General features: G+C 36.7%; 1 protein-coding gene and 1 pseudogene across 1 annotated transcript; one reads left to right on the top strand and one right to left on the bottom strand.

Annotated features, from left to right (window-relative positions):
• Positions 1–9,040: 9,040 nt before the first annotated feature.
• On the bottom strand, positions 9,041–9,577 carry LOC108344428 (protein MAIN-LIKE 1-like). Its single transcript, XM_017582873.2, has one exon. The coding sequence runs from the start codon at positions 9,575–9,577 to the stop codon at positions 9,041–9,043; it is 537 nt and encodes a 178-aa protein (XP_017438362.2).
• Positions 9,578–10,934: 1,357 nt separating this feature from the next.
• Positions 10,935–12,266, top strand: LOC108344429 (uncharacterized; annotated as a pseudogene).
• Positions 12,267–17,938: the final 5,672 nt, after the last annotated feature.

Raw genomic sequence — 17,938 nt, 5'->3', positions numbered from 1 at the left:
TAGCCGTTTTTAGAGCCGTTGGACTATCCGTTGGTGCATTAATCGATTAACCACTTAAGTTAATCGATTAACACAGTGAGAAAGGCTGAAAACGAAAAATGGAAGAGCCTTTGGATGAGTCTATAAATAGACTCTCATTTCCTCTCAAGGATAACAACAACTCTTCCCTTGTGCTCAAATACTCAGAAACTCTTGAGAATTGTGTGCTCTTGCTCAGCTAAGGAAACTCTGTCTGTAGAGTTGGTGAAATACTGCTACGGTGATAGAGGAATAGCTGGTTCATCCTTGGTGTATCTAAGGAAGTGTTCGGAAGAGGAAGTCATCCTTTGTGAAGTTTTCGGAGGAAGTGTTTCATCCTTTGTGAAGATTCAAAGGAAGTGTTAGTTCATCTCTTATGGCATCAAGAGAGGTGTTTTATAAACTTTTACAAATTGTATCTGTGTGATTGTAGTTTGTAATTGTTTTGTGATTAGTGAATTGTTTATCTTGTTTTGAGATAAGCGACTGGACGTAAGATTGGTAAGATCCGAACCAGGATAAAATCATCTGTGCAAATTTCTCTCGACCTTACTCTATTTTATTGTCATTATTAATTGCTAAGTAAGTTTAATTGAGTAGAAATTTTTAAGGCACACGTTTTTAGTAAGAACCAATTCACCCCCCCTCTTGGTTTGTTATTCCACGCTAACCATTCCGCTGCAGCCGATTCTGACAATTTTGTGGTATTATATAATAAATTGTGATGAAAAACAATGTTGAGAAATATTTAAGGAAGGGAAGAAAATTAAATTAAGATTGGTTTCATAGTAAATTTTGAAAAAGGTTGAAAGAGTATTTAAGTATAATTGTTGCACTATTATATCAGCAGATGGAGCTTGGTCTAGTGGTCGATGTGAGTGTGCATGGGAGGGTGTGTGTGCTTGATCTCAAGTTCAAACCCTCCTAAGACCAAAAAGGCTCCTAACTCTTTTTAATTTCCATCTTGACATATGGGTCCCACTATGAGTTAAGAAAGATAGAAATTTAAGTGTTATGATGAGCGTGGAAGTGCTTCAATTAATTGATTCCAAGAGGGAGCTTTTATTCTCATTTAATCTCTCATTGGGCCATTTCTTTTTTTTCCACTTTGCTTGGGTGGGCACATATTGTTTTCCACTTGCTTGGGTGGGTACATGCTTTCTAGACTTAGGAGGCTTGAAAGTGACCTTGGGGGAGGTTAAAGCTTGGAGAGTGGAAAAGAGATTTTGGAGAGCAACCAAGTTGGGAGAGAAAGGAAGAACCACCCTAGCCTTGGAGTTTTTGGAAATCACTTGTAGGAGACCAAGAGGAGTGAAAGCTTGTTGTCTAGTGAGAAAAGAAACCTAAGAGCATTTGGAAGCTAGCTTGGAATTGAGGTAAGGGGTTTAACTTGGGATATAACATAGTGAATGATGGGTAGAAGGTAACATTATAATGTTGTTGCATGCTTTCTTTCTTGTGTGTTGGGATTAAAGTTAACATGTTGAGGTATGTACTTTTCTTTTGGGTTTAAGTTTCATGTGTTGTTGCATGGAGAATGGGTATTCACATGTTCATTTTCGTTTTTCTACTATATGGGGTAGTTAATGGATTATAAATGTTTATATTTTATGAAAAAGCGGTGTTGTTGTAATGGGTATACATGTTGGATGTATTGGGGTGTTGTTTGTGTATGAAAAAGTGTCATGGGTACACTTTAAAATCATGTATATTTTGGTTCTTATTACCTTGCAAGAATTATATATTGTTGGGAGCACTTATCTACACTCTTTAACCAAGAGTGTGGGTAAGTGGGTATTGAAAATTCTCTTCCATTGTTGGAAGAGGAAGGAATGAATTATGAGAATGAGAGGAGTGAAAGTGATGTTTGGTGAGTTGGGGTATATGTGATTGATGAAAAACAGTGAAGAAGGATGGAGTTTTGATGTCTTGGGTGGAAGAAGAACATGATGGAAGAAGAATAGAAGTGGAAGATGGAGATGGGCATGGCTTGGTTGATGTAAAAGTGGCAAAGAAAAAGAAAGGTGTTGGAAGAGGACCAAAAACCGTGAAGGAAGAAGCTTGGGATGACCTTTGAAAGCAAAGAAAAAAATGAAGGAATGGTGGGAAGGAGTTATAAAAAAAAAGGGAGAATGGGTAATTGCAGGGGTCTGGATATAAGAAGAAATAAATAAATAAAGTGTAGCATGCAAAGAGTGATGGGGCCGTGAATATGGAAGGAAAGAGAGAGAAGAATGAAATGAAATTTAAAAAGGTAGAAGTAAGGTGTGGTTGAAAAGTCAAAAGAGAAGAAAGTGGAAGTGTGAGGAGAGGTGGTTACGTAAATGGTGTTGGTGCATGGAATGAAGTGTGTAGTTTTTAGCATTTGAAAAGAGAGTGGAAGTGGTAGATATTGGGAGTGGAGGCCACGGTAATAGTGGGAAAAAATGCATGGAAAATAAAAGAGAAAGAGGGAAGAAAGAGAGTTTGGTTACGTAAAAAGTCGAAAAAGGGGAGAGAGAAAGAGAGTTTCATAAGAAGTGAGTGGTTTCATGTGGGACCTACTTGGAAGTGAGAGAAAATGTAATTTAATGGTTTTGGGGCCCACTTGAAAGTGTAGATATAGAAGGGAGTGTGTTTAGAGTAAAAAGGGGGTGTATTAGAATTAGGTGTTTTCTTTGATGTTGGGTATTAATTAAAAATGGGGGTGCACTAGAAATGTTGTTCTAGGAAAAATAATTAAATTAATTTATTTAATTATTTGTGATTTTAACTAACTATTGGTGAATGAATTTGGTTGAGTTTGTGCATGATGGTGATCTACATATGGTTGTGATGGTAAAATCGTGAGAGCAAGCGTTCTGTCATTTCCTTAGAATTTTTGTCGAATCTATGGTGTTCGTATTGTGATACGATAGTGTGTAGAGTCTGTGCGGAGACTGAGGTTCGAGTGTCACCCTTTCCTCGTGTGTAGGGACTAGAGAGGGTTAGATGTCTCGCCCAATGACTTCGGCTCGTGCGAGTATAGTGCTCGGTGGGTGCGCCTAACCGAAGTTTTTACTCGTAATTCCTTGAGGAGTCAGGGAGATAGGTCTAAAGTTGCGACGGAAGACGGCTCGAATCGCCCTGTTTTGCGAAACAGGTTTGGTACGACAAAATTCAAGGAAACAACAGAAGCTTGTATAAATGATTTGAGTTGTGAGTTTAATATTATGATGTATTGTAATGTTGTGACTTTGATAGTCTGGGTGGTGATGATCTAAGCTATGAATTGAATATTGTGTCGTGTTGTAATATTGTGACTTTGATAGTTTGGGTGGTGATGATCTAAGTTATGAATTGAATATTGTGTCGTATTGTAATGTTGTGACTTTGATAGTCTGGATGGTGATGATCTAAGTTATGAATTGAATATTGTGTTGTATTGTAAGGTTGTGACTAGGATAATCTAAGTTATGATATTTTGATATTGAAATTATATGCTATGTTAGGTTCTTAGTTACTTACCCTTTCCTTTTGTGGTTGTGGTTCCACCTACGATGATCGTACTTGTACGGGAGTAGATGGCGTTGCAGATGAGGCAGAGATGGAGTAGCACGACGAGAGTTATGGGAATAACTATGGGGGACTTATCATGTTTTAAAGAAATTTTATGTCTTTGAATAATGAATTTGATATTTGTAAGGTTTTAACCTTATGTTGTAAGACGTTTAGACTTTTGATGGTTTAGTTTCGCGATGTTAATTTTTAAAAAAAAACTGACCTAAAATTTTGGATTTTGTTATTTTCTAGTGGCACTCTATAAGGGGTGTTACAATTGTCTCATAAAACATTTCGAAACTCCCATAAGGTTTTCCTCATGTGTCTCCTCACTATAGGCATCAAATACATGATCTGTGACAACATTTGCTCTCGTATAACAATACGAGTTATATAATTATCACACAAACACAAACAAGCAAGGGTGAGCTAAGCAAAGTACAACACAAGATAAAAAAGTAAAGTAATAACCATACTCTCACACACAACTCAACCCAATAGTTTCCATCAATGAATTTAAATCACATTCGCATTACACGAACACACATTACTAACAAGTAATATCACCAATATGTCATTCTTCAATCACCTACGTCATACCAAGGACCCTTTCCCATGTCTCACACAGGTGAAAGGAATCACAACATAACCTCTTTCTTTCTACAGTGTCATAGAGGTGAAAGGGACCTTTTTCCACTACCTCACACAAGCAAAAGGAATAAAACCATTACCTTCCTTTTCCACTACCTCACACAGGTAAAAAGGTGCAACACCCGAACCTCTTCTTTTTCCTTGCCTCACACAGGCGAAGACAATCTCTTTCCACTACTTCGTATAAGCTAGACAATCCCCAGCCTCATACAATACAACTAGAAGCCATAGCAACCAACATATCCTTCAGAGTCACATTGAACCAACCAAGTCACATCCAAGATCCAATCCATGCAAAATGACGTCTATAACTCATATAGCCACGCATATAATTCATAACCAAACAATAGATCGTTACGCATATTAAACACGTGGCCAACATGACAACAAATCATATTATATGCATAAAATTTGGTAACCATAGGACACCACACAAACATCTCAAACACTTTAATTTCAAGTCCAAAATAATATGGTTTTAACATAAAGAAAACAATAGGAAAAACACTCATAAGTTGATAAGTTGTGCATCAAAACACAGCCAAAAATACATGTAAGACCCGTATAAAATAAAAAATATCTTTTTATTTTATTATTATATCTTATGGTATTAAATAATTAATTAAGGTGTATGTTGGTGTGAAGAAAGTATTAAGGAAGTGGATAAAAAATTAATTAACATTAATTTTTATTTAAATTTCGAAAAAGGTTGGAAGTAGTGTTTAAATACAAGTGTTTGTGTTATTATATTAGTGAAAAAGAAGTGGTGTAGTTGTGTGTTTGCATGTGCAAGTTTGCTTTAGACTCTAGGTTCAGATCTTGCATAGGCTCTTCATTTACTCCCTTTTTATCTTTTTCTGATTGGTTGATGTGGGCTCGCGTTGGCCCACAATGACGTGAGAGAGAGATGTGCTTTATGTCTTCTTTTGGCCACATGTTACCTCTCTGGCAAAAGAAGTAATTGTCGTTCGTTTTTCTTTTTTTCATGTGCACTTGTACTTTTTTACATGTTTGAAGAGAGAGAACCATAGGTTTTTGCACCAAACTAGGCATATTTGCCTATAATATTACCAAAATGGGCAAATTCAACCAAAATTACGAAAATGGGGAAGTCGTGGGGGGCCCAAACGACTTCAATTGAAGAAGTCGTGCCCCCCTGCACGACTTCACACTGTTCATATGTACAGTGTTGAAGTCGTGCACCCCAAAAACGACTTCTGATGACCGTAATCGATTCACTCTGTAATGGTAATCGATTACAGAGTGTTGAAATCGTGACCACCCTGCACGACTTCAAATAAGTATGCCAAAAAAGCACTGGTAATCGATTACAACACTTCTGTAATCGATTACCAGATTGTATTTGGTTCAAGATTCATTCTGGTAAGCGATTACAAGGTTGTTGTAATCGATTACCAGTGTGTTTTTGGTTGGTTTTTGAAATTTTGTATTGTAATTGTGGTGCATATTTTGAAGTTTATTAAGTGTATTGATATGAATTTGTGTAAGCACGGATTGTTGTTGATTACATTTTGATGTATTGTTTTGTATAGGAAGAGTATATGATTTTATGTAATAGAAATAAGAGAAAATCATCAGATGAAATGAGAAATGAAATTTGTAGTATTTTATTGAATTAAAAGTGCATTACATAAGGAACAAGCTAAAATTAAAAGAAAAGGACAGTACAAATTGAAAGGCATCTAGGAAGATGATCCACCATGTGGACCAAAATGACGACGCAGATACTCAATGTCGTGCTTCACATGCTCAACTCGAGCATCAATAGTATCGAAGCGGTCACCCATGTTCAACTCCAATTGTTCAAATCTTTCATTGAGTGTATTGAAGTTGTACCCAACAAATGTTCGGAGATCGTTTATCCCCTTCATGACATCATCAAATCTACTAGTTTGTTGTTGACGAACTTGTGGTAGTTGTAGTTGAGGAGGTGGTTGATTTTGAGGTTGAGGTGGAGGAGGAGAATTTCTGTTCACTCATCTGTTGTCAGCATTTTGGGTCAATCCAAAGGATTGTATGACTCCTCCTGATATTGTCCAATGCCTAGTAGATGGGAGAGATATTTCATCCTCTAGTGGAACTTGAAAATGTTCCAGGATGCGGGTGACCAAAGTTGGATATGGTAAAGGAGCACCTAGCCTCAAAGCCTTCTTCATCCTATGTCGGATGAGATGGGTCCAGTTTATCTGCTTTTCCATCATTATAATCCACATTATCAGAAGATCTTTCTTGGTTTCCTGTGCAAAGTTAGAAACACGTGGAAACAAAACACAACATATAGTATAATGTATACTCTAGCCTCAACTGTCATATTCCCTGCTAGAATTCTACTGGTAGGGGGATTGTGTGGCAAACAAATTAATTGTCTGGCTACGTCTATATTGTATTCATTGGCCCAATCCTCAAATAATTTCCCCTCAAAGGGCAACCCAACAGAGGGAAGATCGGCTATATAAGCAAAAATGCTGGGTTTCATAATAATTTTGACATTGTTCACCTTAGTTTTCATTGTTCCATTTTCAGCAAATTTGAGGTTACTATAAAACACACGTACCAAATCAGAATAATATGGAGCAAAATCGCAGCAAAATTCATCCAATCCCAAATTTTTGAGCATGCCAAAAATTCAAAACTACGGCTCTCAAAATAATCGTCATCTAGATATTTTGGCTCAATGATTTGACGGTCTTTATATAAGGAGAAATACCTTTGGGCTAGTGCAGGAGTTAAAAATTAAAGATTTTGGTGTTCAGCAGTAGGTGAGGGTGGTGGTGAGGGTGACGGTGAGTTTTCTACTGGTGAAGGTTGACGGCGGCGACGTCCCCCACCTGTAGAAGATGACCCCCTTACTCTTTGCCTTTTTGAAGATTCCGCCATTTCAAAATCCAATCGGTGCAAATTGAACAAAATTGAAAGGGGAGTGAAAATATGGTGTTTTGAAGTGAAAATGGTGGAAGAGAAGATGATTTTGGACCTTGGAGAGGATGGAAGACGCTGGGAGCCGCTGCTGCTGGAGTGGGAGTGGTGTGGGTTCGTGAGGAGAGAGAAAAAATTGAATTTATAGACTAGGGTTGGGCTGGTAATCGATTACGGGTTTTCTATAATCGATTACCATAGCCCACTGGTAATCGATTACAGAAACCCTGTAATCGATTACCAGCCTATTTGGTTATGTATTACAACAACTCTTGTACACCCCTTACAGTAAGTTTCTGGTAATCGATTACCAAAACGCTGCAATCGATTACTAGTAAGTCTGGTCATGCACAGTACAAATTATCCTGTAAGTCCTTACAGTGGTTATCTGGTAATCGATTACAGAAAGCCTGTAATCGATTACCAGCCTCCAAGGTAATGGATTACACCAATTTTTGACCCCTTACATTAAATTACTGGTAATCGATTACAGGGTTTTCGTAATCAATTATCAGTGTTTGGAGGAACAAATTTTGATTTATTGTTTGCTTTAGAATTGATTGAATGCATTATCTATTAAAATTTATTTCTATATAAAGTTGAATGCAATAATAACATCAGAGGATAACAGTTTATGATGATATAAATGTTATTCATTAATTAAAAATTATAAACAAATTACATATTTATAAATAAAGAAGGCAAGCAGTCTATCTATGTCCTCTAGTCTCACACGGTGGTATTCGTCGTTGTCGTTGGCCTCGCCTTTGTGATTGTTGTTGAAGTGTGGGACTCTGCGTGTGTTGGTCTTCATCCGTGGGATGACTTTCATTGCACTGTTGAAGGTTTTGAAAATCAGATGTCGGTCGATACACGTTATGTGAGGATGAAGCGTGTGGGTATGAAGATGGTGGAGTCATTGTCGAGGTTCCAAAATAATTGGAAGGACCTCCACTGAACGGTGTTGATGGTGGAAAGGCGGAAAAAGAGGTCTGAACCCCAGGATATGTTGATGTCGGTGGGATGTTTTGTTGAAACCTTGAATTTGGAGGTGGATGTTGATAGCTGACATGGTCAGAGGCAGACCTTTGTGGATCATGATATGAAGAAGATGCATGGTATTGAGATGCCGGGTGGAACTATTCGTCGTGATCCATGTCATACTACCAAACACAATGTGTGATGTGAAGAACACAAGATATTAACACTTTCATAATTTATATGGAGGGAATATTGTAGTACCTCTTCGTCGGTTGAATCTTCTATTATACCAATATAGCGGATGGTATGAGTTATATACCACTACATATACTCCGATTCATCTCACAAGTGACCATTTTTCTGGAAAGGAATCCCGTTGAACACACGATTATGCCGGTCATTCCACAATGCAATCCACTGGTGATGGTGTTCATACCAATTCCAATCAGCGCGTCCTCTCATATCTTGTTTATGTTCCTCATCTAGATTCATCGGTGGATGGGGTACATTTTGTCGAAATCCAAATTGTCGCATGACACGGTTTGATTGTTGGTATTCTACAACAGAGAAACATATAAGAGGCACAACTGCCCGACATGTCGGGGGCACTTCTACTTGAATGAGTTGAGAAATTTCACCATGTCTATACGGTGTCCATACCAACTACAGTATTGAAGTTTTTGGTTTAAGTATTACTAATTAAGCCATCAAATGTTAACAAAATTTATAACACAATATTAAGTTCACAGTTGAAAAATACCTGTCTAGATGATAGGTCGTCTATTTTCTGACGAAATTGTTTGACAGTTGTAGTGTCCTGGAATATTGACTGTTTTGTGCGACACCATCTTTTTGCAAGTGAAAAAACTGCACCAGAAGATATGTCGTGTTCTGTGACATCAAGTAATTCTGGTGAAAGACATGTTATTCTTTCTCATGCCCAACATTGTAACAAGATCATGCACCCTCCGATATTCTCTTGGTCAGCCCTAGTCCCATGATCAAGGGCACGATACAAGCAGGAAAGCGTGGCAGATCCCCAGTTATACTGTGAAACGTTCTGCAGGTCCGCCAATAGGGGAAGATACATCAAATGCACCATGCTTGCAGATGTATCTGGCATCATGACACTGCCAATTATGATCAACATATACGCTCTAGCGTATTGTTCAATAACCTGTTCGGTTGCATCATGAGGCAATTGGCGAAAAGTGTTATTCAACCATGACAACTTGATTCTGTTGCCCCTTACACAATTCTCAGGAGGAACATCTCCTAGTAGTTGATGACAAAAAACTGTTAGTGGACCACTACTGATGCCAGTCACCACATGTCCTTCAATAGGAAGCCCCAATTGTAATGCAACGTCTTCCAATGTAATCGTACTTTCACCAAGAGGCAAGTGGAAAGTATGAGTCTCGACTCTCCACCTCTCAACCAAAGCAGTGACTAACTGGTGATTTATCTCCATACTTGATGCTTGCAAAATATGGATAAACCCTGCTGCCTATAGAATATTCTTTATTCTTTCATCAATTTCGTGGACATGCTTTGCAATCCAAATTGCATGTCTTCGAGGGCAAATGAGTCGTTCATTGCCTTCCCAAATAGAATTCACGATGTGTTTATCTTGTAGATGTAGAAGGGACATATCAACGGGAAGTTGACGGGTAGAAGCCATATTAAATTTTGTGGGTGAAAGTGGGTTATTAAAGCAATGAGAAAGGAGAAGTACATTGGGTATTGGAACTCACAATTGAAATGGGTAGACAAGTGGGATATGAAAGCAAAGACAATGGTTAAGGGGTTTGGCTATTGGAACTCAAAACACGGTGGGAGAAATGAAATGCACCCTCCACCAATTTAAGTTGAAGCATTGATGCCTAAGAATCTTCAACTCACGTGAATGAAGACATGGAAATGACAATTCATATAAGTTGTAATGAGTGCTCTTCAAAGAATCTTCAAACCTGCAAAAAAAAAGAGAGGCATGTGATTGAATAGTAGTAGCATTGAAGCTAAAATATGCACTAAATGTAGGCATGCAAATGAATAGGAACATCAATAGGAAAGTTGAATAGCAAAGTTGAAGACCAAAGTTGAATAGCATTATTGGTGGTCAGAGGCAAATGTGGACAATGCATGTGTACAATCTCTTGTCACGTAGCACATAATATTGATGCATCCATAAATACCATTTAAAAATTTCTAATGAATATTATTAAATGTATGTAATCAATTTTTATGAATTGTAAAAATATTATCCAATATTTAAGCATTTTATTAGAATTTAGAAAAAGAATTTCAAATTGTAAAAATTATATAAATAGGATTTTTTTTTAAAAAAAAATCAAAAAAGGGAAGTTGGGGGGGGGGGGAGGGCACGACTTCAATAGGTGAAGTCGTGTAGGGGGTACACGACTTCACCTATTGAAGTCGTGCCCCCTCCCCCACAACTTCCCTTTTTTGATTTTTTTTTTTAAATTCTATTTGTATAATTTATGTATTTTAAATTTTAATTATTTATAAACTATATTATTATTATAAATATAAATTCTACGTTATTTATTTGTTAACAACAATTAAACAAATTATTTTCTCAATAAGTACTTAAAAAACGAGTGGAGAAAAGCTTATATGAGAGGACACTGCAAAATAGTCACAGTGCTATATTATTGTTTAGTACTTCCTATTTTAGACCGTAACACCCACTATATTCATGAACGCTTATACGCTCTATAAGAACTCCATCTTCACATCCGAACTGCACGTCCAAGAGCTCTCCTACTTCTCCAATCTTACAAACTCTTCCCAACATTTATTCAAATATGGCATCAGGGAACTTACCAGGATCTTCATCATCGCAGTTGATCGATGAACAACCTTTAATATTGGATAACGTTGATGACTTCAGCAGCGATGATGAATTAGACAACATACTCGTAGATGACAACAACGACGACGACCACATCACACAATCATCTGCACATCTCGTTCCAGAGTTGAATCAAGGTATGCAGTTCCAGTAAAAGGAGGAAACTATTCTTGCAATCAAACATTATCACATAACCAACGGTTACAAATACACTGTCGTTGAGTCCAAACCCAACATTTATGTTATTCGTTGTCTGGAATATCACAACGGTTGTCAATGGCGTCTAAGGGCAGCTTATAGCAAAGTCCGTAAATATTGGGAAATCAAAAATATAGACGGACAACATTCGTGTTTCTCAACAATACTATCTCAAGATCATACAAATCTTGATAGTACTCACATTGCCGCGATCATATCAAATTCAATCCGGACAAACCCATCCATTCCAATCAAGAGTTTGATTGCAGATATTAAGGGTCGATTCGGATATTTTGTGTCATACAGAAAAGCTTAGATCGCTAAACAGAAGGCTCTTGCTATGGAGTTTGGAGACTAGGAGGACTCTTATAACCACATGCCGAGGTGGTTGCATGCCGTCAAGGAAGCAAACCCAGGTGCAATTTTACAATGCACTGGTTCTCCGGTGCATATTGATGGACAAACCGACAATAATTGCTATATTATGGAAAGAGTTTTCTGGTCTTTCAGTCCTTGCATAGAAGGATTCAAATACTGTAAACTCATTGTCCAAGTTGATGGTACATTTCTAACGGGTAAATATCATGGAACTTTGCTCACCGCCATAGGTCAAGATGGCAATAGAAATCTTTTCCCATTGGCCTTTGCCATTGTAGAAGGTGAGACAAAGGAGGCTTTGATATGGTTCTTTCAACTACTTCGAGAGCATGTTTGCCATCAACAAAATATTTGCATCATCACTGACAGAGGAAAGGGTATACTATCCGCCTTAAGATCAGAAGAAGTTGGTTGGGAACAAGATGGTTTGAACTCTGTGTATTGCATACGTCATCTGGCATCCAACTTCAACAACAAATTCAAAAATCACGACCTCAAAAAACAATTCATCAATTTAGGTACTACTACAAACATTCTTCAAACACTTATACTTTTATAATTTTGTTAAGATTATTCTTTAATTTATTTATTTATTTATTACATCATTACAGCTTACGAGGTCAAGCAACCAACTGTCACGGCAAAACTTGCTGCATTGAGAAACCAATACCCACAACAAGTTGAATGGATAGATAAAATCCCATTATAAAAATGGTCTCAGGCTTTTGATGGAGGGAGAAGATATGGACATATGACGACTAATCTTGCTGAGTGCACCAACTCCATTTTAAAGGGAGCACGTTCATTACCAATATGTGCTCTCATCAGAACAACATTTGAGAGGACACAATCATAGTTTGTTGAACGCGGATTAAAGGCAAACTGTATGCTACAAGCAAGACACCAATATCCTGAACAAATCGCCGAAATCATTAGGAAAAATCAATAACAATCCGCATTTTGTCATGTTCATCGCTACAACCGTGAAAATTCTAATTTGATGTTCAGGAAATTTCAACACCTCACCACTACCGCCCTGTTCCACTTTCCTACAAGGTCAGCCTAAATGAATGGTGGTGTGATTGTGGACACTTCCAGGCTACTCGTCTCCCATGTCATCATGTCATTGTTGTTTGTTCATTTTCGCATATCCCACTAACCCAAGTAATCGATCCAGTGTACAGTCTTAATAACATTTTCAAGGCATACGAAGTACAATTTCACCCAATCCAAAATCAAGATTATTGGTCTGTGTATACAGGTCCAAACTTCATACCAGATCCTAAAATGCGACGCAAGACATCCGGAAGACCATCTACAAATAGGCTTCATAATGAAATGGATCAATCCAATCCAGATAAGCCAAAAAAATGCTCTTACTGCCGCAACGAAGGTCATCATAGGGGAAATTGTCCTTTTCGTCATTAGTTATTTCTTAATCTTACCCAATTGTAATCAAATCGATGACTGATATATTACTATTAATATTTCTTATTAATATTTATTTTCTCTTTTCCTATAACACAATAAATACATAACATATGTAAAATGCAAAATAATTTTCATAAACCAATCAAAAACACACTGGTAATCGATTACACAAACCCTGTAATCGATTACCAGAGTGCTTCTTGTTAAACAACCAACCTGGTAATCGATTACCGAAATGTCGTAATCGATTACCAGTACGTTTTCTGCCTACACATTTCCAGTCCTACAGGGGTCACGATTTCAACACTCTATAATCGATTACCAAATCAATGTAATCGATTACAGGACCCAGAAGTCGTTTTTGGGGTGCACGACTTCAACACTGTAGCTATGCACAGTGTGAAGTCGTGCAGGGAGGGCACGACTTCTTCCTTTGAAGTCGTTTTGCCCCCCACGACTTCACTTTCGGTCAAATTTTGCCTATTTTGGTAATAAAGAGGGCATATTTGCCTAATTTGGTGCAAAAACCGAGAACCATAGGTTCGGTATTTTGCTACACACAATATTGTATTGGGTCAGGAAAGAGAATAAACTTTCATTCTCTTCTCTTTTCTTGTGTCTAGTTTGGTTTCGAGAAAGAGAGAGCTAACTTTGAGTGTTGAAAAGTTAAAAAGGATGAGGGAAGAGAAATTTAGTTCTCATTCGTTAAGCACGAGAAAGAGACGAGGGTTACCATATATATTTCCTTTGCTTTTGCTACCTACAGCACGTAGAGTTTTAGGTTCAAAGAAATAAACTGAGAACTCAGTTGGTCTTGGCCAGGGTTCTTACCATTGGAAGAGTGTCCCTTTTTCCTTGTTTAGGTCATTATTACTAAGATCCCAGAACACTATTATGGCAATTAAAAACATGTATTAAACCTAATGAATGTCTGGTTATTTTAGGAAGTTAGGTTAGGTTAAGAAAGGAAATACTGGGTGGGGTTTTAACACTGAATATCTTGAGTAAATGAGAAAATATTTTCAAACCAATACAGAGGGTAAGGTGAGTGTGTTTGGGTTGTATTTAGGTTAAGTCTAGGGAAAGGATAAATAGAGAGTAGCCGTAAGAGATTGTGCGACAACCATATCCCTAGTTTTTTACTTCTAACAGAGGGAGTGTTCGCGAGAGAGAGTTATTGCTTCTTGCACCATAACTTGATCGGAGGGAGTGAGAAAAGTGGACCATAAGACCCAAGGAGAAGGAAGAGGTTGTTGTTGCTGCCACTGGAGAGGGGAGAGACCATCCCGTTTTTGCTAGGAGCTAAAGGAACCTTAGCAGCTCTTTGGAAAATCAAGTAAGGGGAGAAACTGAAACTCGTTTTTGTGAATAATATGTTCAGAGTATTTGTTTTATGTTGTGGTGAACGTTTTATGCTATGGTGTAATGGTTCACGTGTGGTATTGGATGTAAGTTCCTTCTTGAACTCTTTGTTTGGTCTATTGGAAGGAATGAAGGTTGTCTAGATTGGTTGTGTTTGTATTTTCTTCGAGTATTAATGGGTATACTCAGTTAGGATGAGTTTGGGTCTAGACAGGGAATAGACATATTTGTGTAAGCCAACTATGAGTTATGAGATACTTAGAGGGCTACTCTTGACTTTTTCAAGAGTAGGAAGTGATCTAGTATGATTGACGGTGATACCCTTAAAGTTATGGTTTCTCTTTCGCTTGTGCGGGGATGTGGAAAGAGATCCTCTACTCTTGTGTGAGATAGGGGAAGAGGATGGGTTACAAGAAAAGTGGTAATGGTTTTCTATTATCATTATTTAGCTTAGTGAGAGAGTTATGGTGTTGAAGGAACCATGTGCGATGGTAGTTATGTTTTTAGTATGTCTTCTGGTTATAATTCGTTAATTTGGGGTTGTACCCCTCTTTCGAAAGGATAGAAAGGTAGTCGTCATATTTCCTCTTGTGATTTTTAGAAAGGTGGATCTTTTCGTCTTTAAGAGGCAATGGAAGATATGAGTTTCTTTTTTCATAATGGGAGGTAAAAGGGACAGGAATTCGAGTGTCGCCCTTTCCTCTTGCGAGGGGGTAGAAAGGGATGGATGTCTCGCCCGTAGGGTTACAACTCATGCTTAGTTTAGAGTTGATGTGAGAAGCTTGAGGACTAGAGGAGATAAGTCCGAAGCTGCGGTGGAGAATCACTCAAATTGTCCTTTTTGTTTTAAATAAGAACGATGCGGTAAGGTTTGGAAGAAGACATACGTTTATATAGATGGTTGGTACTGGCACGAGTTGCCTTAGTGGATAGATTGTGTAGAGCTAATAGGGTGATCATGGCTCCTTATAAAGGGGATGTACGGGTTATCAGAAGTCTATAAGGCAATATAACGACTACAATTACATTATTTCAAAAGTTTATACCAAAAGCACTTTTTTAAAGAAACTCAAGTCCTTCCTCCATCATCTCACGAACTTATCATTCCTCTAGAACATTTGTAATATCATTTGCTCTCTATAACAAATTATACGATCATCGCCGATAATATCATTCACAAACACAAACAAGTATGGGGTAAGCTACCGGTAAAATAGTCATAATAATAAGATAGTAGCATACTGATTATATCAATAATAATCAAACACTCCATATATAGTAGTAATAACAATGGGGTTCATAATCCTCTAAAATAAATAATTCAATCATAGTGAATTACTTGATCATCGATCCCTGAACTTCGATCCTCGATCCTTGATCTCTAACCGTTGATGTCATCCCTAACATCTCACACAGACTATTGGTCTATCCACTCAATAGCATCTATCCTAACTACTTACTATAATCATTATAGTAACACCACTATCAACATAGCATAACCTGAAGCATCTTCAATATCATGATCATCATCATAGATACACTACCATCATGATTATCCAGTCATGAACAACACAATGAGCATCATCGTATCATAAACGCTATAGTGGGCATCTTGTACCCTACCTCACAGACTGTAGCAGCTCCTACAACTCACTTGTAGCCTCAAGACATCTGTAATCTCCCCTACAGATCATTTATAGCCTCCCTTACATATATGCTCGAGTAGTCCCGCAATCTAGCTATGAAACATGTAATCCTGCCACACAAGGACAAAGAAGACATTATCACCCCACACAAGGAAGGTTTAATACTCAAACATCATTCTCTTTTCTAAAACTAATTACCAAAGAGAATATCTCTCCCTTTTCAACAACCAATGCTAAAGGGAGCACCTATCTGTAGATAGATCCAGGATTTACTAGGTACAGCAAGTAGATTTATCCTCTACTCTTATGCTCATCAACCACACACTCAGGTACACCCTAATACTCAATCATGCTCCAACCTCAATGACACATCAAAATTGATCCTAAACACAACCATTAATCTCGTTCTCATATAATTATCCCATTCCACAGCTCTTTAAGCTTGGTCAACGTTCATTCTTCATCAAAACATATTGTTTCTAGTAAAAATACTCTGGGATGATCGATTATCATAAATGATAATTGAGTATTCCAAAAACATACACATGTACACAAACTACCCTGTGATAATCGATTATAACTTAAGATAATCGATTATCTCATTAGTTCTACACAACAAATCACCAGAATTCTTCACGCATAAAGGGATAATCGATTATAATCATAGATAATCAATTATTTCCGAAACACAACTCACAACCAATGTGCAAATAATCGATTATAACTAAAGATAATCGACTATTACCGAATCAAAACACATCATGCAATGAATTCAAGTCTACAAACACACATGCAATAACCTTAAATCGTAATGGAAACTTCCCCAAAACATCATGCACGCATTCAAACCTCACATACCTATATGAACAGACTCTAATACATACATTACATCACTTGAATCATTCAAAACCCATCATTATGCATATTATAACCCAAACAAACCCAATATTCTGCATATGATTATCATACCATATTTATAACATATATTTGCATGATAAAACCCTCAATTATCATAACTTTGTTCCCCTTTAGCATCAAACCCTATTATGGGGTAACCCAACAAAACCATACATACATTCATAGGGAAAACTCAACACAAACATGATATAACCTTATTACCATGAAGAACATATTCTCATACATCCACATGCGTCAAAACAACATTACCTTTCCAGATAATCAAAAGCAAACCATATATTCATCATACAAAAAAAAAACAAACAAAGTAAGTTTTCTCATGCCTTGGCCAATCCTAAGGTTTTCTCTATGCATAAAGATATTCTCCAATGTAGTTCCACTCTCCCGTTTACTCTTTCTCCTTTCCTCTCACTTTCAAAGTTTCTGTCTTATTTTCCTAATGGATAGAGTTTCTATAGAAGGTATCTAATATAGTTACAGTTATATGTAAAATATACCTAGGGTTCTATTTATAATAAAAGCCCATAAGAAGAAATAACAACCAATTAATATAAAATATATAAATTAGATAAAATAAATTTATCTTTATCTTAACTAATTCTGATAAATTCTTAAATAATATATTTTATCTTAATAATTTTATTCTAATTAATTATGATAAGTCCATAAGTAATGCATTATATTTTATTATTATTATATACTGATAATATATAATAATATCTCAAAATATATTTTAATTAACAATATCTCAATATATCTTTTAATTAACAATATCTTAAGATGTCTTTTAATTAACAATATATCAAGATATCTTTTAATTAACAATATCTCAATATATCTTTTAAAATATCTAATAATGATTTTTCTAATAATATATGTTTTAATCTCAAAACCTATCAAGATTATACCCCATATTTTCTTTCAACTTTTTTTTTAAAATAACAACAAAATCTTCTAAAAAAAGTATATAATATGCTTTTACTAAATTTTCATATTATTTAATTTACATGTTTTCCTTTCTACA

This window comes from Vigna angularis, chromosome 8 (assembly GCF_016808095.1).
Source record: "Vigna angularis cultivar LongXiaoDou No.4 chromosome 8, ASM1680809v1, whole genome shotgun sequence".
Lineage (NCBI taxonomy): Eukaryota > Viridiplantae > Streptophyta > Magnoliopsida > Fabales > Fabaceae > Vigna > Vigna angularis.
This window is presented reverse-complemented; position numbering and strand designations above follow the sequence as displayed.

Excerpts from the sequence above, each read along its gene's own strand:
- LOC108344428 (XM_017582873.2), bottom strand. The coding sequence starts at position 9,577 with ATGGAGATAAATCACCAGTTAGTCACTGCTTTGGTTGAGAGGTGGAGA.